General features: G+C 47.1%; 1 protein-coding gene across 4 annotated transcripts in view; it reads right to left on the bottom strand.

Annotated features, from left to right (window-relative positions):
* Positions 1-13926: 13926 nt before the first annotated feature.
* Positions 13927-25458, bottom strand: part of TXNDC16 (thioredoxin domain containing 16) — a 51341-nt gene continuing 39809 nt past the window's right edge. For all 4 annotated transcript variants that reach the window (XM_028723865.2, XM_028723948.2, XM_028723777.2 and 1 more), the window contains 5 exons: positions 23217-23301; positions 22052-22184; positions 19368-19528; positions 17887-18080; positions 13927-15853 (listed from right to left, as the gene is read on the bottom strand). In XM_028723865.2, coding sequence (XP_028579698.2) covers positions 15552-15853; positions 17887-18080; positions 19368-19528; positions 22052-22184; positions 23217-23301 — 875 coding nt within the window. In that variant the 3' untranslated portion in view covers positions 13927-15551. The remainder of the gene's footprint in view (positions 15854-17886; positions 18081-19367; positions 19529-22051; positions 22185-23216; positions 23302-25458) is intronic.

Genomic DNA, 25458 nt, shown 5'->3' with positions numbered 1-25458 from the left:
CTACTAGCGTAATCTGTTCAGTACTATTACTTTTCAAATAATTCATATATAATTTATAATTTATTCGAACCGCTGACCTTCCGATCGGCAAGCCCTAGGCTCTGTGGTTTAACCCAGGTGGCTTTAAAAGAGGATTGGAGAAAAGGGCTATTGAAGGTTACTAGCTTTGATGGCTATGTTCTCACCCCACAGCTGGATACCTCAATGCTTTTGAATACCAGTTGCTGGAAGCCGCAGGAGACGAGAAAGCTCTTGTGCTCAGATCCTGCTTGCGGGTTTTCCAACAGAGGCATGTTGTTGGCCACTGTGAAAACAGGATGCTGGACTACAGTAGATTTGCCATTGGCCTGATCCAGGAAGCTACCGTATTTTTTGCTCTATAAGATGCACTTTTTCCCTTCTAAAAAGTAAGGGGAAATGTGTGTGCGTCTTATGGAGCGAATGCAGGCTGCGCGGCTAAGCCAGAAGCTAGAGCAGGGAGAGGGAGCGCTGTGCAGCGCTCCGCCTCGCTGTTCTAGCTTCAGGGTTAGCGGCGCAAAGCCTCCACAGGGCAGCACTGTGCCTTCATCCCGCTGCCCTCCAGAGGCTTAGCGGGCTGTTCCAGAAGCCTCTGCAGGGCATAGGGATGAAGGCTCCCCGTGCCCTGCGGAGGCTTCGCGCAAAGCTAGACCAGCTACCCCAGCAGCTATCCCAGAAGCCAGAACAGCAAGAGGCTATCCCAGAAGCCAGATCCCTCTTGTTGTTCTGGCTTCTGGTATTCAGAAATTTTTTCGCCTTATTTCCTCCCCCCCAAACTAGGTGCATCCTATCATCTGGTGCGTCCTATAGAGCAAAAAATACGGTATTCTTGTATTCTTCTTTCCGTCTGTCAAAGCTGACGTGACGTCACTGAGTCCTAATGCAGGGAGATCCAAGGAAAATCAACAAAGCTCCGATAGTTTACTGCAGCGTCCGATTATAAATCGTGTTTCCAAAGATTTCTTTATACATATATATAGCAGCGATGGGAACAAGGAGGAGCCTTGCTAGGCAGAGCCTGGGAACCGGTCATGTGATGTTTTTAAAAGTGTAACCTTGGGGGTCCCGGAATGAGAAAAGGAAAACTGGGGGAAAGTCATCGGAGTTGAGCCTCTTTAACTTTTCACATGACTCGAAAAGGAGATTGTAGAGCTGGAGAAGGTCCAGAAAACGGCAACTGAAATGATCGAGCTGCTCTCCACTGAGGGAAGCTTGCAATTGAATTGTGCTTGGAAACATCCTGGGAGCCAATGTGGGTTTTTCAAGACCCGTGTTATGTGATCTCGGCGGCTGCTCCTAGTCACCAGTCTAGCTGCCGCATTCTGGATTAGTTGTAGTTTCCAGGTCACCTTCAATGTAGAGCGCACCTTCTACCATGTAGAGCGCATTGCAGTAGTCCAAGCGGGAGATAACCAGAGCATGCACCACTCTGGCCAGACAGTCCATGGGCAGGGAGGGTCTCAGCCTGCGTACCAGATGGAGCTGGTAGATAGCCGCCCTGGACACAGAATTGACCTGCGCCTCCATGGACAGCTGTGAGTCCGGAATGACTCCCAGGCTGCGCACCTGGTCCTTCAGGGGCACAGTTGCTCCATTCAGGACCAGGGAATCCTCCACACCCGCCCGCCTTCTGTCCTCCCAAAACAGTACTTCTGTCTTGTCAGGATTCAACCTCTTATATTTTACCTGCAGGGAATGGTAAATAGCTGGAGACACCGCTGGAAGGCATGGGAGGGAGACTGCTGAAGAGGCCAGAGGCCACCTGGGCGTCTCTTAGTGCAGACCGAAGTCACTGAGTCTGAGTTTCCACAGCCACCATTCACCATGAACCAAAGTGCTCAAAGTGCATACTGTAGTTGACCTTTGTAATGTTTTATTTCGATATCTTTACAATAATAGTATCCTGTTAAGGACATTACTTTGAATGTATACTTTACATTTGACTTTCTTCAGTAATGGTTTGATGTTGTAATGGGTTGCAAACTGCTATGAGATTTCCCCCCCTTAAAAATATAAAACAGTATAGAAATGAAATGAAATGAATCACTGTAATAGGAACTGTTTTAAGCTTGTTGTTGGGTCTTTTCCAGGAAGTCTTCTCTTCTCATGAGGTGGCCAAAGTCTTGGAGCCTCAGCTTCAGGATCTGTCCTTCCAGTGAGCACTCAGGGCTGATTTCCTTAAGAATGGAGAGGTTTGATCTTCTTGCAGTCCATGGGACTCTCAAGAGTCTCCTCCAGCACCAGAATTCAAAAGCATGCATTCTTCGGCAATCAGCCTTCTTTATGGTCCAGCTCTCACTTCCATACATCACTACTGGGGAAACCATAGCTTTAACTATACGGTCCTTTGTTGGCAAGGTGATGTCTCTGCTTTTTAAGATGCTGTCTAGGTTTGTCACTGCTTTTCTCCCAAGGAGCAGGCGTCTCAGCTATTGGGTAGTCGGGTAATCTCTACAACTCAGAACAACTGTATTTCTGTACCGGCACTTCAAGCTGCATAACTAGTTCGCTTGCTGCCTGGCAATTTGTGTAAATAAGCATTTTTAATTCCTTTATGATGACATCTGTTGATGTTTCTATACTGGCAGTGCAATAAGCAGCACGGCACATGATGCTTTTGTGATCACACTTGAAGGATGTCAGGGTTACGTGTAAACGCAGGAGCAGATTCTCCACTGGCATTGCTCTTAAAATTCTTTGCCCTCCATTTAAAAAGTTTTAGTGAGTGAGAGGGCGAATCTTAAAGCAAACACATCGGCCCGCTCGTGGGTTCTGGTGCTGTTCACCAGGTGGTTGGCTGGCTTTTGTTCAAAAACAAGACTAAACAGTGTTGAGTTAATGTCAACCATTAAGGTTTTACTTTAAATAAAAATTGCACAAGCGACCCGATTTAGATATTGTGCAGGGCATTGCGAGAGCACTTTGGGAATCGCTGTTTAGGTTGGCAGCTGCCAGGGGACCAGCAACATGTGCTGGAACACAGGGCTAAAAGGATTCCAGGAGAGAGAGAGAGAAAGACAGACGTAAACACAAGCCAGGAACCAGGTAGCTAGTCTGCCATGCTAAGCAGAGCAGGAAATCCAGCTGTCCTCTGATGGGAATTGTAGTCCAAAACATCTGCAAGGCACCAGGTTGGCAAACCTGGGTTATGCATATTCCTGACATGGTTTCATTCTTTGGAAACCACAGCAGCAAAATATTTGGATTATTTATCTTAACAGAGAAATCTGAGGGCTCCCTTGGACAAAAAACAAGGACACCAGCCAGGAATACCAGAGCAAAACAGCAGCCAGTAGGCTTGGTCTTTATTGAAGACTGTCGCGACAGGACTCCCACCTGCCACAAGGTGGAACAAGATGGAAGCCCAGAACAAAAGAGCCCCCAAACTTTTATTAGCTGCTAATCCCCATGTTACACCCCCCAAACTACATCACTCATATATCATGGTTACATCATGAAAGGGGAGGTCTGGTGGCAGTAATCTGAGCATCCTGGACCCTGCCCCATGGTTCTCCTTGCCCTCCACCGAACACCCATCAAGTGTAACAAAAGAGATATTTACATTTCCCTGTTTCCCAACCAAGTGAATCACACCCTTTTGTCTTCATCTAGGTTTGTTATTTCTGGAATGGCTACCTGTCTGGCACTCAGGTATCAGGGTGCCAGGGATGATCACTCGGGCAGAGGGGCTGCTGAGTAGCTGAGCTCAAGTGTCTATATGAATTTCTAAAGTTTTCCCAGTGAGCCAGTACAGAGATACATTTATCAGTGAATTCTTACATTTGGTGTCCTGCAGCAAAGGCCCTTTGAATAGATAGGAAGAAACTGTGATGAAGTGTTTTGTGGGGATAAATCAAAAGTCACAAAAGCGATTGTGCTGATTTTGGTAGCGGGATGCATGTGCCTGATATCTGCTGGAGGGGCAACACCCCCCCCAACCTATACATAAATTCCTGCAACATTTTAAAAGATGCAGGAGGAAATGATTAACAACAGGACCCACAAAGGGGTGGAGGGAGGTCCAGGAGATTCCTCGTGTAGTCATCACACGGGCTACCCACCCCCCAACCAGTCCTCCAGACACCAGCAGGACCTGGGATAGTTACGCTAGGTGTTGCAAGTCGCAAGCCAAACGGTCAAAGCTGCCGCCATCTCCTTTCCCTGTGCAACCCTCGAATGGGGCTCAAGGAGGAGAACGCCCCTTCGATATTTACTGAGCTGCACAGCCCTGTGTCACTATACCGTGACGCAGACAGAAATCTAACAGGTAGGTGTATCAAATGGCCAGGCACCAGTTTAGCTTCTCCAGGCAAAAGGCACAGACTACAAAAAGGCAAAAGTCCTTTTCTAAATTTATTGAAAAAGCCACTCAGAAAGTAAAAGCTTGCACATTTCTTAAAAGGTTACAAACAAGAAAATAAAAACGTTGTGCAGTAAAAAGGGACGCGGGTGGCGCTGTGGGTTAAACCACAGAGCCTAGGACTTGCCAATCAGAAGGTTGGTGGTTCGAATCCCGGCGACGGGGTGAGCTCCCGTTGCTCGGTCCCTGCTCCTGCCAACCTAGCAGTTCGAAAGCACGTCAAAGTGCAAGTAGATCAATAGGTACCACTCTGGCGGGAAGGTAAACGGCGTTTCTGTGCGCTGCTCTGGTTCGCCAGAAGTGGCTTAGTCATGCTGGCCACATGACCCAGAAGCTGTACGCCGGCTCCCTCGGCCAATAAAGCGAGATGAGCGCCGCAACCCCAGAGTCGGCCACGACTGGCCCTAATGGTCAGGGGTCCCTTTACCTTTACCGTATAGCTAACTCAAACATACTCAAAGCAACAGTTCAAAGCACAGCACATCATCAAAATCTCTTTGCTGGTCCAGCGCCCTCAAGCGCAAACACCAGGGCAAGGTGGTCTGCCATTTGCATCTGAATTCCCCAGACTTTTATCCTTGAGAATCCCAAGTGGAGAAGGGGCTTGGGGACCAATCATTTCTTTAGGTTAATTACCAATGACTGCATGATGGGACTATATCTCCTGGTTGTCAGGAGGCCAGCACAGCTGAACTTTGTTTATGCTCAAAGGACCTTGAGATGAAAAGACTGCTTCTTTGTTCCCAGACTTTTCTGACACGTACCAGGCTCTTGAGCTGTAAACTGCCTGCTAGCCTTTTCACACCCAAGCCCCCAGCTGCCAGGATCTACAAATCAGATAACATCTCTTTCCTGCCCAGAGTCAGGATGCAATTTGATCCACACTTCTAAAGACAGGGAGGTTTGCAGTAAAAGAAACCAGACATCCATTTCCCAGAAATCCACAGTTTTAACTCTCCCACAATGCCTCACTCCTACATGAACCAAAGTTTAACATACAGTGGCACCTTGGGTTACAGACGCTTCTGGTTACATACGCTTCAGGTTACAGACTCTGCTAAGCCAGAAGTAGTGCTTCAGGTTAAGAACTTTGCTTCAGGGTGAGAACAGAAATCGTGCTCCGGCAGTGCGGCAGCAGCAGGAGGCCCCATTAGCTAAAGTGGTGCTTCAGGTTAAGAACAGACCTCCGGAACAAATTAAGTACTTAAACCAAGGTACCACTGCACCAAGATTTCCAAACTTCACTACACCTTGGAATCTTGTTTTGTTTTGTTATGTATTGGGTGTGTGATTGTAAAACTTTGATTTGAAAACCAAATAAACAAAGAAGAAGCCATAGCTGAAGATGCAAAATGCCGGAGGGGATGAACCCCACACATACTTCACATTATTTCCTATAGGACAAGGGTTCCCAAACTATGCCCCATCGGCCATCGTGGTTTTGCAAGTTTCGTTCAGGTGGTCTGTGGCATTCCCACATTAAATAAGAACTTGTTGGACGATGGAAGTCTCCCTTAAGCGGCTGTGGGCTCCCCTTCCTTGGAGGTTTTTAAGAAGAGGTTAGGTGTCCATCTGTCATGGATGCTTTAGCTGAGATTCCTGCATTGCAGGGGGTTGAACTAGATGACCCTAGGGTCCCTTCCAAGATTCTATGAAATCACAACTATGGCAGGTCTCCAGGTGTTCCTGGACTACAACTCCCATCATCGCTGACAAATAAATAAATAAATAAATAAATAAATAAATAAATAAATAATTTTTTATTTATACCCTGCCTATCTGGCTGGGCTTCCCCAGCCACTCTGGGCAGCTTCCAACAAAATATTAAAATACAGATATGCATCAAACATTAAAAGCTTCCCTAAAGAGGGCTGCCTTCAGATGTCTTCTAAAAGTCTGGTAGTTGTTGTTCTCTTGGACATCTGGTGGGAGGGTGCCACCACCGAGAAAGCCCTCTGCCTGGTTCACTGTAACTTGGCTTCTCGCAATGAGGGAACCACCAGAAGGCCCTCGGAGCTGGACCTCAGTGTCCGGGCAGAACAATGGGCGTGAAGGCGCTCCTCCTCCTGCAGACTATTGGCTGATAAGAGATTTGAGTCCAATTAACATCTGGAGGACCCACAGGTTAGCCATCCCTGACTAAGGATGAAGGAGACATTCGGGCCAGTTAGAATCTTAATGCAAACCTCCCTAACCTGAACTTTCCAGAGCACAAACAGAAACACCGCCTTATCCTTCGAATTCCACATTTTGTGATTCGGTTCTCCACTGGAAAGCAACACGTAAAAACGCATTTATGGCGTGGGGAGGACTTTCAACTATGTGTAAATTGTGAGATGTGTAAAAATTGTCACAAACTGTAAATTGTGAGAACGTCGCACTGAAATGCCGGTGGATTTTCACGAAGTTTCCCCCTTTACTTCATGCAGAAGTGTGGAAAACTCAACCGAAGACGGGGAAAATGAACATGAAAATAATCCATCTCTACTACTTAAAAAGCAGAGACATCACCTTGCCAACAAAGATCCATATCGTAAAAGCTATGGTTTTCCCAGTAGTGATGTATGGAAGTGAGAGCTGGACCATCAAGAAGGCTGATCGCCAAAGAATGGATGCTTTTGGATTATGGTGCTGGAGGAGACTCTGGAGAGTCCCATGGACTGCAAGAAGATCAAACCTCTCCATTCTGAAGGAAATCAGCCCTGAGTGCTCACAGGAAGGACAGATCCTGAAGCTGAGGCTCCAAGACTTTGGCCACCTCATGAGAAGAGAAGACTCCCTGGAAAAGACCCTGATGCTGGGAAAGATGGAGGGCACAAGGAGAAGGGGACGGCAGAGGACGAGATGATGGGACAGTGTTCTCGAAGCTACTAACATGAGTTTGACCAAACTGCGGGAGGCAGTGGAAGACAGAAGTGCCTGGCGTGCTCTGGTCCATGGGGTCACAAAGAGGAGGACACGACTAAACAACTAAACAACAACAACAACAACTGGGGTGGGCAAGAAATCAATATATTGTCCAAAACTGCTTTGAAGTCCGTATCATGACATCTGTTTCATAATTGTTGATCTGGCAACATATCACAAATCATGATGTGTGTGCTGTGGAAAAAAATCACAATGTGGGGGAAACCATGAAGCCAGTCAATGCCTCCATTCTTATTTCAGCCATTGTGATATATCAGTATATTGTGATGTTTAGCTGGTGATTTTTCACCATGTTGAAAACCAGATATCGCCCTAATGCCTACCCGACTCATGGGAACTATCCCTCGTGGGTTGGATCCTGCCACAAGCCTCAAAGCCTGGCCCAACATACACGAGGAAGTCTACCCGGAGTTCAATTTGACCAAAGGAGGCTGCTTCCTCTGAAGATTGAGAATGTCTACAATCTACATGCAGTTTATGTTGGCTGCTGATCCCCTTACATAGAATCCTAGAGTTGGAAGAGACCACAAGGGCCATCGAGTCCAACCCCCTGCCAAGCAGGAAACACCATCAGAGCACTCCTGACATATGGTTGTCAAGCCTCTGCTTAAAGACCTCCAAAGAAGGAGACTCCACCACACTCCTTGGCAGCAAATTCCACTGTCCAACAGCTCTTACTGTCAGGAAGTTCTTCCTAATGTTTAGGTGGAATCTTCTTTCTTGTAGTTTGGATCCATTGCTCCGTGTCCGCTTCTCTGGAGCAGCAGAAAACAACCTTTCTCCCTCCTCTATGTGACATCCTTTTATATATTTGAACATGGCTATCATATCACCCCTTAACCTCCTCTTCTCCAGGCTAAACATGCCCAGCTCCCTTAGCCGTTCCTCACAAGGCATCGTTTCCAGGCCTTTGACCATTTTGGTTGCCCTCCTCTGGACACGTTCCAGTTTGTCAGTGTCCTCCTTGAACTGTGGTGCCCAGAACTGGACACAGTACTCCAGGTGAGGTCTGACCAGAGCAGAATACAGGGGCACTATTACTTCCCTTGATCTAGATGCTATACTCCTATTGATGCAGCCCAGAATTGCATTGGCTTTTTTAGCTGCCCCGTCACACTGTTGGCTCATGTCAAGTTTGTGGTCAGCCAAGACTCCTAGATCCTATCCAGCCTTTTCAGTTTATTTTGGCCGAGTCCTCCTCTCCTCGTATTTAGTAGAGCGAGATCCCCAGAGCAGACTGAAGGGTGTGCAAAATCAAGCATCGTTCCCACACTAATTAAGTGAAATTCATCTTTGGTCCTGACATTTGAGCTCCCTGCTTATTTACTTAAGTTTCCCCCTAATCTTAGTACATCTTCTCCCTCCCCAGCAGATGAACACTTTTGGACTTCCACTTTCTGTGAGTCGTGCGAAGTTCAAGGCCGCCTTTTGCAGAGGAAAGAACGCTGAGGATTTATGGTTCCCTTGGAGCAAACGGCTCTATTTACAAATGTACAGGTTGAGCAGGAATCGTGCGTGTGGGGCTGGGCTGGGGGGAAACAGAGCAAATATATACACCCAGGCAGGCTGCTCAAGGTCTGCATCGACGCCCTTCCCAAAGCGGTCCTTGAAACTTGACTTTTCTGCAAAAATCAGCAGGTTCGTTTTTTAAAAAAATGTTATTTTCAAATTGGCCAGGCCCAGCTTCACAAACCTTGCAGGGGAGCTTATAAATGGATCTACAATGGTACCTTGGTTCTCAAACTTAATACGTTCCGGAAGTCCGTTCCAAAAGCAAAGCATTCCAAAACCAAGGCATGCTTTCCCATAGGAACTAATGCACAATGGATTCATCCGTTCCAGACTTTTAAAAACAACCCCTAAAACAGCAATTTAACATGAATTTTACTATCTAATGAGACCACTGATCCATAAATTGAAAGCAATAAACAATGCACTGGAGTCACACAATCAATCAATCAATCAATCAGTAGCTGAACTGGGTTCCACATAGTCACAAAAACGAACAAAAAGAGCCGCAAAAACAAAAAACGCAAAATAAATAGCAAAAACAGGCAGACCTCAGCACAACACTCAAAATGGAAGTGTGGCACTCAAAACGGAGCATGTTTGGCTTCTGGAAAAAGTTCGCAAACCGGAACACTTACTGGTTTGCAGTGTTTGGGTTCCAAGTTGTTTCAGTACCAAGGCGTTGTTTGAGAAACAAGGCACCACTGTACTGTTTTGCTCAGCCATTCATTACCTCCATGTCTTGTTGGTGATGAAGCTAAAAGACTGCCAGAGCGGAAAGAGAGGTGGATACCAGGCCAGTCTTGTGCACAAGAAGATATATTGGCTAGAATCTTAAAATTTGACGATTATACACATACAGTGGTGCCTCGCAAGACGAAATTAATCCGTTCCGCGAGTCTCTTCGTCTTGCGGTTTTTTCGTCTTGCGAAGCACGGCTATTAGCGGCTTAGCGGCTATTAGCGGCTATTAACGGCTTAGCGGCTTAGTGGCTATTAACGGCTTAGCGGCTTTAAGAAAAAGGAAACAAACTCGCAAGACGTTTCGTCTTGCGAAGCAAGCCCATAGGGAAATTTGTCTTGCGGAACGACTCAAAAAACAGAAAACCCTTTCGTCTAGCGAGTTTTTCGTCTTGCGAGGCATTCGTCTTGCGGGGCACCACTGTACACAAGGGGGGGGGGGAGACCCACTCTAGCTGTGACTGTGTTTTTAATGCTATTATTTATACTGCTGCAAGCCATCCTGGGGCTGTCTGGTGTAGGGCAGATAATGAACATAATAACAAGTGGCATTCAACATCACACTACAGTGGTACCTTGAGTTACAGACACTTCAGGTTACAGACTCCACTAACCCAGAAATATTACCTCGGGTTAAGAACTTTGCTTCAGGATGAGAACAGAAATAGTGCTCCGGCGGGGGGGAGGCCCCATTAGCTAAAGTGGTGCTTCAGGTTAAAAAAAGTTTCAGGTTAAGAATGGACCTCTGGAACGAATTAAGTTCTTAACCAGAGGTACCACTGTATATGATAGACAAGGCAATGATGTGTACAATTTTATATCATGCAGAGAATAACACGTATAAAGAAATCAGAGAGGGAAGCTGATGGAAGTCTCTGGTGGGTGGGAGAGGGAGGGAGGGGGGAAAGGGGGGAAATGTAATTGGTTATATTGATTTATAATCTGATTTGTTAAATTTGTTCAATAAAAAAATTAAAAAATAAAATAAAATCAGTTACTGATTGCATTTCTATGCTGCTTTTCATTCAAATGAACCCGAAAGCACCATACAAACAGTAATTAGCTTTCTTTCGTCTTAAATTTAAGGACTATCTTAAGAAATATTGTAAAATTATGGAATGTTAGAACGATGTTGATTTAGAAATTAAGTGGTTTTCAGCTGTAATGATTAGGTAAATAAGAAAAGAAAGGTAAAAAATTAAATAGAAATTAGGGGAGGGATTTGCTGATTTGAATTAATTAGAGATCAGAATACAGAAAGGGGAGGCATGAGGAGGTCGGGAAAATAGGTTTTATGAATATAAGGGATTGAAATTATACTTGTTGTAGTGTGTATTTTGTATGTATGTATTTTTGTTTTTTCTGTTTTTTCTATTTTATACAAGTCTTTAAAAAACCTTAATAAATATCTTTTAAAAAAACAAAAAGTAATTAGCAATAACATAACAGAAAATTATGAGTGCAGCATAAACCATATAAAATTATCAACAAAAATCATAGTCTCCACCAGGGTTAGTCGCCATTCATAGCCGCTGTGATTTTCTCTAATCTTTTCAATACCACCGTATTACAAAGCCCAGAGAAGAGAAGACATCGGTAAGTTTATCCCATCTCCTCCCTGCAGTTTTCCTGCCCACAATGTTCACAATGCAACCACCCCAGCCCTCTGCAGAGGCTTTTCAGTGGCGGAACGCAGGGACATAGCAAACTGCCTTCTGCTGAGCCAGACTACGGGACCACCAAGCTTGGCACGGCCAAAACTGCCCGGCAGTGGCTTTCCAGGACATCAGGAGGGTCTCCTGACACTTTGGAGAGGCTTTTAGGGGACCGCAGGTGGGCCAGGGCTCCAGCCACACGCCCTCCTTGATCTTAGGACCGAGGCCAGTTGAAAAGCAACAACAAATGCACTGTTTGCCTACGGCTGCTGCTCACCTGCCAGAGCTCTTACAGCCTCCATTCAAGGTGGCATAAAGCATAGCCATATGTATAATGTCGTTCCGCAAGATAAAAATTAATGCCTAGTGGACCAGCGTTCCCCATGAGCTCGTAAAAGCTTTCAGGGCCCAACTTAGCAAGCTCTATTAATCACGAGCATCACTTTTACAGGTCTGAGCTCCAGCTGGGCCGGATAACAAGAGCTCCATTAAAACCGGCCAACTATCAGACCCATCTGGAAGCCATCAAGGGCCAGTTCTTGCATTTGGTCACGTGAAGAATGAACGCCAGCCAGCGGTGGCTCTTTTACAAGGTGGCAGAATTGTGAAAGACGCTCTGGCATCAAACCCCTGGGCACCCCCCACGGGGAGGGGATTTTACCCATCAATCAATTCCACTCTGCTTTCCCCCCGGAGCGCTTTCAATAGGGCCTGATTTCATCATACAGTCGTACCTAGGAAGTCGAACGGAATCCGTTCCGGAAGTCCGTTCGATTTCCAAAACATTCAGAAACCAAGGAGTGGCTTCTGATTGGCTGCAGGAAGCTCCAGCTGCCAATCGGAAGCCGCGGAAGTTGTGTCAGACGTTCGGGTTCCAAAGAACATTCGCAAACAGGAAAAGTCACTTCCGGGTTTGCGGCATTGGGGAGCCAAAATGTCCGGGTACCAAGGCGTTCAGGATCCAAGGTATGACTAAAATTACTGTATTTTTCGCTCTATAGGATGCACTTTTCCCCCTTCAAAAATGAAGGGGAAACGTGTGTGCGTCTTATGGAGCGAATGCAGGCTTCTTGGCTTCAGCGATAGCAACGCGAAGCCTCCGAAGCGCAGAGGGAGAGCTCCCCCCGCACTCCGGAGGCTTCGCGTTGCTTTCACTGAAGCCGCTTGAAGCCCCTGGAGCGCAGGGAACGCCCAGTGCGCTCCAGGGGCTTCAGGCGGCTATCCGCAAGCCTTCGGAGCGCAGCAGGAGTTCCCGCTGCGCTCCAAAGGCTTGCGGATAGCCGCCTGAAGAGCGAGAGGGGTCGGTGCACACCGATCCCTCTTGCTCTCCAGGCTTCGCTTCGCTGGAGAGGCGCTACACAGTTTTCCCTCTCTGCGCAGCGCCCCTTCAGCGAAGCGGGAGGAGAAATGGAAGGGGCTCTGTCTCTCCTGCCACTTTGCTGAAGGGGCACTGAGCAGAGAGGGGGATAATTATTTTTTTCCTGTTCTCCCCCTCCTACGATCCAGTGCGTCCTATAGAGCGAAAAATATGGTAACTACGTTCTGCAACAGGAGCAGCATGCTGCTATTTGGGGGCTGGCAAGGGGACAGGGAAAGCACTGCAAAGGGTGGGTGCTTAATGGGAAGCCATAGAACCACCAAGGAAGCATGCTCATTGTCGTGTAGCCACTTTGCAAACAAATCTGAACAAATGCCCGATAAAGACTGGATAAAGGTTGCTTCTGGCTGACTTGCTCATTGAGCATTCGCCCTGATTTGTTTGGAGGGAGATTAGATAACATTGGCTATTTAATGAGCGCTCATACTGGCTTGTTTGCAGGGAGGTTAGGGCGAAGTTGCGTCAAAGCAACTGTAATCCCACAGACTTTCCAGCACATTTTTCCACTACAGTCATACCTCGGGTTGAATGTGCTTCAGGTTGAGCGCCTTCGAGTTGTGCTCCGCAGCAACCCGGAAGTAACAGAGCGCGCTACTTCCGGGTTTCGTCGCTCGAGCATGCGCAGACGCTCAAAATGATGTCATGCGCGGAAGCAGCAAAACGCGACCCGCACACGCGTAGAGGCGCCGTCGCTTGTTACGTTTGCTTCAGGATGCGAATGGGGCTCCGGAATGGATCCCAATTGCATCCCGAGGTACCACTGTACTTCCTTTCACACACAAACACACATCTTTTGGAATATTAGGAAGCTGCCTTAAACTGAATCAGACCACTGGGTCCATCTAGTTCAATATTGTCTACACTGACAGGCAGCACCTCTCCAGGGTTTCAGGAAGAGGGCTCCTCAGCCCCACATGGAGATGTTGAACCTGCTCTGCGACTGAGCTATGGCTGGTTCATTGCACAAGACCTCACCATCACTTGTGCCACCTCAATTTGCCAATATGTGATTGAATCCCACCCAAAAACAGCAGCCTCCAGGAAGTGTCTACAGTCTAAGCTCTGTGAGGCAGGGACAGCTAAACTGATAGAGCATGAGACTCTTCATCTCAGGGTCGTGGGTTCAAGCCCACACATCCTGAAGGAGCGTCTCCACCCCCATCATTCTGCCCGGACGCTGAGGTCCAGCACCGAGGGCCTTCTGGCGGTTCCCTCACTGTGAGAAGCAAAGCTACAGGGAACCAGGCAGAGGGCCTTCTCGGTGGTGGCACCTGCCCTGTGGATCACCCTCCCACCAGATGTCAAAGAGATAAACAAATATCTGGCATTCAGAAGACATCTTCAGGGAAGTTTTTAATGTGTGACATATTAGTGTATTTTTGGTCTTTGTGGAAGCCGCCCAGAGTGGCTGGGGAAACTCAGCCAGATGGGCGGGGTACAAATAATAAATTATTATTATTATTATTATTATTATTATTATTATTATTATGCAAAAGATTCCAGCATTGCAGGTGGTTGGTTGTCATTAATTTGATTCTGAATTGATTTTAGAATGTCTTTTAGTTAATTGATTGTGATTTTATATAAATTGTGTTACTTTTACTGTTGTTAGCCGCTCTGAGCCCGGCTTCGGCTGGGGAGGGCGGGATATAAATAATTTTTTCCCTTATTATTATTATTACATGACCCTCAAGGTCCCTTCCAACTCTACAATTCGACGAAAGCTTTGTGCAAGCAAATCAGAATGAGTTATTGAGGAACAGCGCGCCTGGAGGAGCCGTAATTTCTCTCTCACACACACATACACAAACCTTCCAAAACAAGGCTCCTCCTGGCTCCAGAACTCATGCTCATTTTGGAACAAAAGACCCCAAGAGTTTACAAATGACCTCTGAAAGAAGGGCAGGACACACAGGCCTCAAGAGATGTCAGCTGTCATTCTTCGGCGAAGAAGACAACACCAAGCTACCACCATTGAGGTCGCCATTTTCCATGTCCAAACATCCCAGAAAATGCTCCTTCACCTGCCCAGAGACTGAGAGGCCACAGCTCAGTGGTGGAATCACGTTTTGGCCACACAAGGGTCAAGGTTATAGCCCTGGTACGGAAAGGACTGAGAGAAGCTTCTGGCAATGCCCTGGGAGAAAAACCAGCAAATTTGAGTAGGATCTGTGATAGGAATTTTGAGGTCTTAGATATATGGTAACGTTCATAACCGCAGGTACATAGATCAGCACAGGAAGACCGACCTGAAGCCATTTTGATTCCTAAACTGAGCAAATGTTTTCTCTGCAAGGTCAAAGTGGGAAACCTCCCATTGTCTTTTCCTTCACAAATCCTGTCTCAAGGGTATCTCTGTGTTTGAATAGGGTGTGAGCCTGTGACCTGGCCCAGGAACTAAGTATTTATCATTACAAAGGAATGGCCAGGCTACCCAGGAAATCCAATCAAGTGACCTGCCAGACAGGAGATAAACAACAACAGGAGAAAAACAATATTCAAATTTCTGTTTTAGACCGCCTTTTCTGTGATGTAGGTGTGATGTATCTGAGGGGTGGTCTTAGGTTACACCCCTTCTGTGATGTATGTATGATGTTTCTGGGGGTGGTCTTGATCTACAGGGTGGCAATTTCAAAAGTCTTTATAAGGCCTTGCGCGCCATTTTTCTGGGTCCCTCCTCCTCTCCTGCATGTGAGGGGAGCACCCTGTTGCAAGAGATCAATGAAGATCAGGCTTACGAGCTGCTTTGCTTCTCAATATTCTCTGGTTGGCCTCTGTTATCTTCTCCTACCAATAGGGAACCTATGTAAGGACTCTATATGGGCTCTTGGATACCCCATAAGGGAAAAGGGCAATTTTTGTTTACAACAGGTCATAGGCTAGAGCAGGAGTCTGGGGCACCAATGACCCTCCAGGTAGACTACAACTCCCATCATCCCCGCTTCCGGAAAATCCAGCGAGTTTCACAGCTCTGCGTGGCGTTTCGCCTGCTTCTCCCTTGCTGACAGACGGGGAGCTGTTCCTCTCAGGTCCCCTCCAGTCAGCTGGTCTTTCTCCAGCTCAGATACGACGGAGTCTTCCGTGGGGTCCTCTCTTGCCATCCCCAGTGATGCCTTTCCTCTGGGGGGGCCTTCCTCCTCTTCCTTCTGGTAGCTTCCAACGCTCCCCCGGCTGTAGATGGTAAATTCCGGCAGCGAGGGTTCCATCATGCTCAGGAAGTCGTAGGCGGGGAGGCGGGGCTTCCACTCGTCACCCGACAGGACGGCTGGGGGCGGGACAGGAAGAGCACATCGAAAAGTCAGGACAGCGCTTATTGTTGTGTTAACAGGTTCTGTTAACGGAGAAATCTGAGGGCTCCCTTGGACAAAAAACAAGGACACCAGCCAGGAATACCAGAGCAAAACAGCAGCCAGTAGGCTTGGTCTTGATTGAAGACTGTCGCGACAGGACTCCCACCTGCCACCAGGTGGAACAAGATGGAAGCCCCAAACAAAAGAGAACCCAAACTTTTATTAGCTGCTAATCCCCATGTTACACCCCCCCAAACTACATCACTCATACATCACGGTTACATCATGAAAGGGGAGGTCTGGTAGCAGTAATCTGAGCATCCTGGACCCTGCCCCATGGTTCTCCTTGCCCTCCACCAAACACCCATCAAGTGGAACAAAAGAGATCTTTACATTTCCCTGTTTCCCAGCCAAATTCATCCCACCCTTTTGTCTTCATCTGGGTTTGTTATTTCTGGAATGGCTACCTGTCTGGCACTCAGGTATCAGGATGCCAGGGATTATCACTCAGGCAGAGGGGCTGCTGAGTAGCTGAGCTCACATGTCTAGATGAATTTCTGAAGTTTTCCCAGTGAGCCAGTACATAGATGCATTGATCAGTGAATTGTTACATTTGGTATCGTGCAGCAAAGGCCCTTTGAATAGATAGGAAGAAACTGTGATGAAGTGTTTTGTGGGGACAAATCACAAAAGTCACAAAAGTGATTGTGCTGATTTTGGTAGTGGGCTGCATGTGCATATCTGCATATTCCCGTCGTGGGGATTTGAACTTCTGATCAGCAAGCCCTAGGTCTGTGGTTTAACCCACAGCGCCACCCGCGTGCCTTATGCACTTTGTATAAAGGTGCAAATACCTTCTTTCGCACCCTGTGAAACATAAATGTGCAGTTTTTAAAAGGCTGGGCAACGGCCACCTGCCCACAACTCCTGAGCCTCCCCCGATCAGTCAAAACAAAGGGGGAAGGGGACAGGAGATCTGTACCACCGGACGTCCCTGGTTACCCTTCAGTAGTGGCGGCAGCAGCAGCAGCAGTGAGCAGCCCGGAGCCAGCCTGGTAGCGCAGTTGGCTCTGTCTGGCTTCAGGAGCTGCCCGCTGCCCTGGCGCCCGCCATTTTTCCTCACTAGCAAGGAAAAATGGCGTGCGCCACGGCAGCAGGCAGCTCCTGAAGCCAGCCAGAGCTGAGGTTGCCGCTGCCATGTTTCCTGGGGACAGATTTGCAAATCTGAGGACGTTCCGGGGACGGAATTTGTCCGGGGACAGATTTGCAAATCCGGGGACTGTCCCTGGGAACCGGGGACATCTGGTAACCCTATGCTAGAGAGCAGTCTCGCATGATCTCAGAATCCTTTTTAGTAAGCAACGTGACACGTTTGCTAGCAATAGCAAGATATCTCCACTGGGTGATCGTTATCATTTTTATTTTAGAATTACCAGTAAAAGCATCCTTTCAATGATTAGAATTTCCCAGTACGAGCGTAACTTCCCATAAGAGAAGTCAAGTTCTCAGCAATGATGGAGGACCTGTAAGTTTGGGGGAAAGAAAGCCCAATGCAGAAGGCATATTTTTTTGGGAGGGGGTGAAATCTCATCGTCAGAAGCACAGACGCAGACCGAAGAAGTCTACTTCATGCTTTGTGAATTTTCTCCAGATCTCCTTCCACCTTCGGGCGCCAACAACACTGAGCGTCAGCAGGAGGAGAGTCCAAGACGCACCGTATTTTTCGCTCTATAAGACGCACCAGACCACAAGTCGCACCTAGTTTTTGGAGGAGGAAAACAAGAAAAAAAATATTCTGAATCTCAGAAGCCAGAACAGCAAGAGGGATCACTGCGCAGTGAAAGCAGCAATCCCTCTTGCTGTTCTGGCTTCTGGGATAGCTGCGCAGCCTGCATTCGCTCCATAAGACGCGCACACATTCCACCTTACTTTTTAGGAGGGAAAAAGTGAGTCTTATAGAGCAAAACATACGGTATTTGGTTAAGAAGGGACAACTTTGCATACTTACCGCTCGGAACTTCTTGGCCGGATTTCAGCTTTTCGATCCAAGCTAAGACGTTCGCTTCAGAAACCGACTGATCCGGTGGAAAAGCAAACACTTGTCCCCCGGAATGGAGGTTGATCCAGAGGAGAAGAGGCAGCGGAGGGAGGGAGCTCCCAAAATAGGCCTTTAGGATTCTTCTTCCTGCAGGGGTGTTTTTGCTGCCATTGGAAAAACCAGGAGATTAAATGATAGCACTTAGTGAGTGGAAAAGTAAACAGCTGCGCTCTAAGGAGGCACTTTAAACGGACCCAGTCTGAGCTCCCTGTCAGATGCAGATGCCATTAAACTGATTTCAATCTCCAAAAGCATTTGGGGTTGTTTTAAGCCGCAACCGCAGGCTCAGGATCACGAAGGCCGCAGAAGGCATTTGCCCTGGATTCTGGGAAACGGCACGCTCTCGTGGCGTAAATGGATTCGTTAAAAACAAAGCAAAATGGAGACTCTACAGCACACAGAGTCAAATCTAAAAAGCTTTTTGGGGTAAAAGCTTTTAACTCACATGCGGGATAAGAAACAAGTCTTCTAAAAGCCTGGTAGTTGTTGTTCTCTTTGACATCTGGTGCGAGGGTGTTCCACAGGGCGGGCACCACCACCGAGAAGGCCCTCTGCCTGGTTCCCTGTAACTTGGCTTCTCGCAGTGAGGGAACCGCCAGAAGGCCCTCGGAGCTGGACCTCAGTGTCTGGGTAGAATGATGGGGGTGGAGACGCTCCTTCAGATATACTGGACCAAGGCCGTTTAGGGCTTTAAAGGTCAGCACCAACACTTTGAATTGTGCTCGGAAACGTACTGGGAGCCAATGTAGGTCTTTCAAGACCGGTGTTATGTGGTCTCTGCGGCCGCTCCCAGTCACCAGTCTAGCTGCCGCATTCTGGATTAGTTGTAGTTTCCGGGTCACCTTCAAAGGTAGCCCCACGTAGAGCACATTGCAGTAATCCAAGCGGGAGATAACCAGAGCATGCACCACTCTGGCGAGGCAGTCCGCAGGCAGGTAGGGTCTCAGCCTGCGTACCAGATGGAGCTGGTAGACAGCTGCCCTGGACACAGAATTGACCTGTGCCTCCATGGACAGCTGTGAGTCCAAAATTATTATTATTATTATTATTATTATTATTATTATTATTATTATTATTAAATTTGTATACTGCCCTACACCCGTAGATCCCAGGTCAGTTAAGATAGTAAAATTCATGTTAAATTGCTGTTTTAGGGGTTGTTTTTAAAGTCTGGAATGGATTAATCCGTTTTGCATTACTTTCTATGGGAAAGCGTGCCTTGGTTTTGGAACGCTTTGGTTTTGGAATGGACTTCCGGAACGGATTAAGTTTGAGAACCAAGGTACCACTGTACTACACTGAAATGTTGAAATGTTCCTTTGACTGCCCTTGAATCTTCCCACTACACTTGCCACACCCTCGGAGAATCACCGCCCTGAGACGTTGCTTACAGGTTCATCCAGCAGGGAACGAACTCTTTCCGGCGCTCTTCTGTGGCCAAACGCCTCATTTCTCCTTCCTGGCTTTCAGCCAGGGCCCCATCGCTGAACAGGAGGAGCAAAGGTTTCTCCAGCTGGAAGTACTCTGGGAGGTTGCCCACTGTGATTTCCGGCTGCAAGAGGAATCAGTCGGTCAGTTTTATTGCACATAGCCAAAGGCTGCCGCAATGTACACAGAATCATTCAACAATTAAAAGAAAATACAGTGGTACCTCGGGTTACATACACTTCAGGTTACATACACTTCAGGTTACAGACTCCGCTAACCCAGAAATAGTGCTTTAGGTTAATAACTTTGCTTCAGGATGAGAGCAGAAATCGTGCTCCGGCGGCGCGGCGGCAGCAGGAGGCCCCATTAGCTAAAGTGGTGCTTCAGGTTAAGAACAGTTTCAGGTCAAGAACAGACCTCCGGAACGAATTAAGTACTTAACCCTACGTACCACTGTATACTGAATTGAGACAAAAAACTTAAAACATTTATATTATCAAGACATTACCTACTCTAAACAGAGCTATAAAAGTACCTTAATATACAAATTAAGACATTAAACAATAAAATTTATAAGCTAAAATTATCACATGGCCACTAATATATTAAAAAAGAATGCTAATTAATACAAAGTGCGATTATATTCGGAGTTTGGTGATTATCAAAGATAGAATATAGGTTGATGTAGATAGGGTCAAATAAAATTATCTCCTTTACAGATGGTGGCTATCTTGGCTATATAATTTGCTCTAATTTTCCTAGCGGTAGTTGCAAAGAGTGCTACACGCCAGGTCACATACTTATCTGTGTCTGTGAGGAGATGTAAAATCATGTCAGAGGGGTTCTGGCTAGGGGACCTTGTCGTTATAGGTGCTAAAAATCTTTCTCTTGCTTCATTATATAAGGGACAGCACAAGATATAATGCATAAGGTCCTCTACTTCAGGACATCCCCTAATGCAAACACGTTCGTTTGTTGGTATGCCTCTGTGTCTCCCATCTCTAGAAGCAGAGTTTATTGTATTTAAGTGCAACTCTGTAAGAGCTTTCCGAAGTTGTGCAAAAGTCAATTCATTAAAATAAGATGTAACGTATTTTTCGCTCTATAAGATGCACCAGACCACAAGACGCACCTAGTTTTTGGAGGAGGAAAACAAGAAAAAAAATATTCTGAATCTCAGAAGCCAGAACAACAAGAGGGATCGCTGCGCAGTAAAAGCAACAATCCCTCTTGCTGTTCTGGCTTCTGGGATAGCTGTGCAGCCTGCATTCGCTCCATAAGACGCACACACATTTCCCCTTACTTTCTAGGAGGGAAACAGTGAGTCTTATAGAGCAAAAAATATGGTATCTTCATTGGCCTCCCTAAGTTTAAAATACAATGGGGCACATGTGGATGTGTACATAGAGTTTAGATCATTTTTAGTTGCCACTGCCCTTTTGGTTCGTTTAAAGATATTTTTCCGGGAATATAAGGGAAGTTCTTTTATCTCGGTCACTGAGAGGTCATATTTGTCCATCAGTTGGGCAGCGTGATGTACCCAGTTTTTAAGGGGTAATCCATTCGAGAGCTCAATCAGGCATTTTTTTGGTAGCCTAGTGTTGTCCATCTGTTGAACTCTAAACCAGTAACAGAGAATATTTTGATCTATTTGGCTCTCTAGCAACAGGAATCAGAGAAACGTGTAGAGTTGGAAAGGACCTAAAAGATGAATTTTAACAGGGAGAAATGTAAAGTATTGCACTTGGGCAAAAAAAATTGAGAGGAACAAATACAAGATGGGGGACACCTGGCTTGAGAGCAGTACATGTGAAAAGGAACTAGGAGTCTTGGTTGACCACAAACTTGACATGAGCCAACAGTGTGACGCGGCAGCTAAAAAAGCCAATGCAATTCTGGGCTGCATCAATAGGAGTATAGCATCTAGATCAAGGGAAGTAATAGTGCCACTGTATTCTGCTCTGGTCAGACCTCACCTGGAGTACTGTGTCCAGTTCTGGGCACCACAGTTCAAGAAGGACACTGACAAACTGGAACGTGTCCAGAGGAGGGCAACCAAAATGGTCAAAGGCCTGGAAATGATGCCTTATGAGGAATGGCTAAGGGAGCTGGGCATGTTTAGCCTGGAGAAGAGGAGGTTAAGGGGTGATATGATAGCCATGTTCAAATATATAAAAGGATGTCATATAGAGGAGGGAGAAAGGTTGTTTTCTGCTGCTCCAGAGAAGCGGACACGGAGCAATGGATCCAAACTACAAGAAAGAAGATTCTACCTAAACATTAGGAAGAACTTCCTGACAGTAAGAGCTGTTCGACAGTGGAATTTGCTGCCAAGGAGTGTGGTGGAGTCTCCTTCTTTGGAGGTCTTTAAGCAGAGGCTTGACAACCATATGTCAGGAGTGCTCTGATGGTGTTTCCTGCTTGGCAGGGGGTTGGACTCGATGGCCCTTGTGGTCTATTCCAACTCTATGATTCTATGATTCTAGGTCATCCAGCCTGACCCCGTGCAATGCAGGAATCCCAGGAGAGAGGTGGGCGGGCAGACGGGACAAGTATTACAAGGGAAGGAAAGGGTGCAAGATCCGAATCCGAAAAAAGGAGCTCTGCATCTTTAACGCTGAGATCAGAAGCAGAAAAACGTGCTTACAAAGGTTTCCAGTAACGCACGGCGGATAACTTCAACCACGTCTTGCACGCTGAACTTTGAGAGCTGAATGACCGTCCTCGCCTCGGGCCTAGCTAGCAGCAGAGCTGGAAGGGGCGCCTTATATTTATGGGACCTGAGAGGGAAAGACAGAAAGAAACACATTTCAAAAACTCTTTTGAAGATACAGCCGTCCCCCAATTCAAGGAATCTTAGCCAAATCATCGCACAAGCTTTTTACAGCTGGTGTATCAATCACCGTATTTTTCGCTCTATAGGACGCACACGACCATAGGCCGCACCTTGTTTTAGAGGGGGAGAACAAGAAAAATTCTCCCCCTCTCCGCGCAGCGCCCCTTCAGCGAAGCGGCAGGAGAAACGGAGCCCCTTCCATTTCTCCTCCCGCTTGGCTGAAGGGGCGCTGCAGAGAGAGGGGGAGATTTTTTTTTCTTGTTCTCCCCCTCTAAAACAAGGTGCGTTCAGTGCGTTCAAGGTGTGTTCAGTCGCCTTCAGTGAAGGCAACCCAAAGCCTCAGGAGCGCGGCGGGAGTTTCCTATCTCTGCTCTAACCACTAGGCAGCAGGGTTTGCAATGGCTGGTCTAGACTAGGGGTCGGCAAGGTGGGCCAGATTGCACGCGCCCGTGATTTCTGGTGCCTGCACAGACGCGATTTCCGGTTTCTGCGTCTGCGAAGACGCAATTTCCTTTTCACCCCCCATAACAATTTTTATTAAGTTTTCCATTTTAACAATCCAATCAAACCACATTATATATTCCAAATTATACAAATATATATCATAAAGTCCAAATATTTTGCCAAATTATAAATTTTTGTTGGGGCTTCCCATGCTTCAAGTTCAGTGGGGTCCAATCGTCTTATGGTTCTACTGCCTTGAGTTCCAAAAGTTAATTCTTTGAGTCCTCCTGTTGTTATCCTTGCACAGACCCGATTTCCAGCATTGCAGAAGCGAGTTCCCGTGCAGCGCTGCACCAGTTTAGTGCAGCGCACGGGGACTCGCCAAGCGGGCAGCTCGGTTTGGGGGCAGCTCAGGGGCTGGTTAAATGACCCCCGTGGGCTGCTTATAGCCCATGGGCCTTAAGTTGCCAACCCCTGGTCTAGACCAAGTGAGTCGCTCAGCGAGTTCAGAGCAAGCTAGTAATCCACCTACAGAATGTCAACATCCTCTTCGTCATAGATTCCTGTTGTGACGTATCCACTGAGGACTCTCCCAGCTCCAACGAAAGCTTCTCTTGCTGTAAAAACAGATAACCCAGTCTGTAAATCATTGAATCACGGAGGTGTAGGGTTAGAAGGGAACCCAAACGTCATCCAGTCCAACCCCCGTCCCCCGAAATGCAGGAATGTTAGCTAAATATACGGGAACAAGCAGAAGTTCTTGAAGCACCAAATGCAGAGAGATCCTGTTCAGAAGAAATTTTTCTCTCCCTGGTATCAGCTAAGCTCCCCTTCCCTTTAATGCTTTTCTCATTTTTATTTTTATTTTGCAGATAATTAATTATCAGATTAAATCAAAACAGGTTTGCTGGTGTTTATCCAGCCACCCCGGTTCAATTTCCTGGAGAAAGCTTAATCCAATAGGTTTATCGCTTTGTGGCAAAACGCAGACCTCGCCTCGAGAGACGAAAGCTCCCTGTCTCCCCTCGTATATCATGTCAGAACCTAATGATAAGGCTCAGCACCCTGCAATTAGACAGAGGCCACCTTACAGATGCTCCTTTTTATTGTCCAATCATTATGATTTGCATAATCCTGACAAGACAGAAGTACTGTTTTGGGGGGACAGGGGGTGGGTGGGTGTGGGGGATTCCCTGGTCCTGAATGGGCCAACTGTGCCCCTGAAGGACCAGGTGCGCAGCCTGGGAGTCATTTTGGACTCACAGCTGTCCACGGAGGCGCAGGTCAGTTCTGTGTCCAGGTCAGCTCCATCTGGGATGCAGGATGAGACCCTCCCTGCCCGCAAACTGTCTCACCAGAGTGGTGCATGCTCTGGTTATGTCTCGCTTGGACTACTGCAATGCGCTCTATTGTGGGGCTACCTTTGAAGGTGACCCAGAAACTGCAATTAATCCAGAATGCGGCAGCTAGAATGGTGACTGGGAGTGGCTGCCGAGACCACATAACACTGGTTCTGAGAGATCTGCTTTGCCTCCCAGTACGTTTCCGAGCACAATTCCAAGTGTTGGTGCTGACCGTGAAAGCCCTAAACGGCCTCGGCCCAGTATACCTGAAGGAGCGTCTCCATCCCCATCGTTCTGCCAGGACACTGAGGTCCAGCGTGGAGTTCCTTCTGGCGGTTCCCTCACTACGAGAAGCCAAGTTACAGGGAACCAGGCAGAGGGCCTTCTCAGTAGTGGCGCCCACCCTGTGGAACACCCTCCCTTCAGATGTGAGGGAAATAAGTAGCTATCCTATCTAAGACATCTGAAGACAGCCCTGTTCAGGGAAGTTTTTAATATTAAACGCTGTATTGTTTTTAATACTTGATTGGGAGCCGCCCAGAGTGGCTGGGGAAACTCAGCCAGATGGGTGGGGTATAAATAATAAATTATTATTATTATATATTATTATTGTGATGCTATCAGGGCAGTCACACACGATCCCACTTTCAAATACCGTTTTGGGGCAGACTGCATTCCCAGTCAGTTCATGTCCTGCAGCTTCCTGCTGTATAAGAATTTAAGGCCTCAAATATATAAAATAAATGTTCATTAATGTACCAAGCAAACATATACTTGAATATATAAACCACATGTCTGAAACGGTACAGGAAACAGCCTGAAACCATTTTGACTCCCCCAAATTGACCTCAAATGTTTCTGTGCAAGGAGGAAGGAAATGGGAAAAGCCTCCCCATTGTCTCTGTGCTCAGAAATCCTGCCTTAAGGGCACCTTTGGGTATGATTAGGGTGAGCCTGTGACCTGGACTCAGCTCAGAATAAGCCCAACACCAACACACTACTATTGCATTGGTGGCAGGGTGCAGAAGGAGGTTAGTATCATTTAGGGGAGTGTTCCCAAACTTTGGTCTCCAGCTGTTTTTGGACTACAACTCCCATCATCATCCCTATAAATAAATTAATGTTGTTGTTGTTTAGTCGTTTAGTCGTGTCCGACTCTTCGTGACCCCCTGGACCAGAGCACGCCAGGCACTCCTGTCTTCCACTGCCTCCCGCAGTTTGGTCAGACTCATGCTGGTAGCTTCAAGAACACTGTCCCACCATCTCGTCCTCTGTCGTCCCCTTCTCCTTGCGCCCTCCATCTTTCCCAACACCAGGGGCTTTTACAGGGAGTCTTCTCTTCTCCTGAGGTGGCCAAAGTCTTGGAGCCTCAGCTTCAGGATCTGTCCCTCCAGTGAGCACTCAGGACTGATTTCCTTCAGAATGGAGAGG

The sequence above is a fragment of the Podarcis muralis genome, chromosome 1 (assembly GCF_964188315.1).
Source record: "Podarcis muralis chromosome 1, rPodMur119.hap1.1, whole genome shotgun sequence".
NCBI classification, from domain to species: domain Eukaryota; kingdom Metazoa; phylum Chordata; class Lepidosauria; order Squamata; family Lacertidae; genus Podarcis; species Podarcis muralis.
The sequence above is the reverse complement of the archived record's forward strand: the minus strand, read 5'-3'. Positions and strand labels throughout refer to the sequence as shown.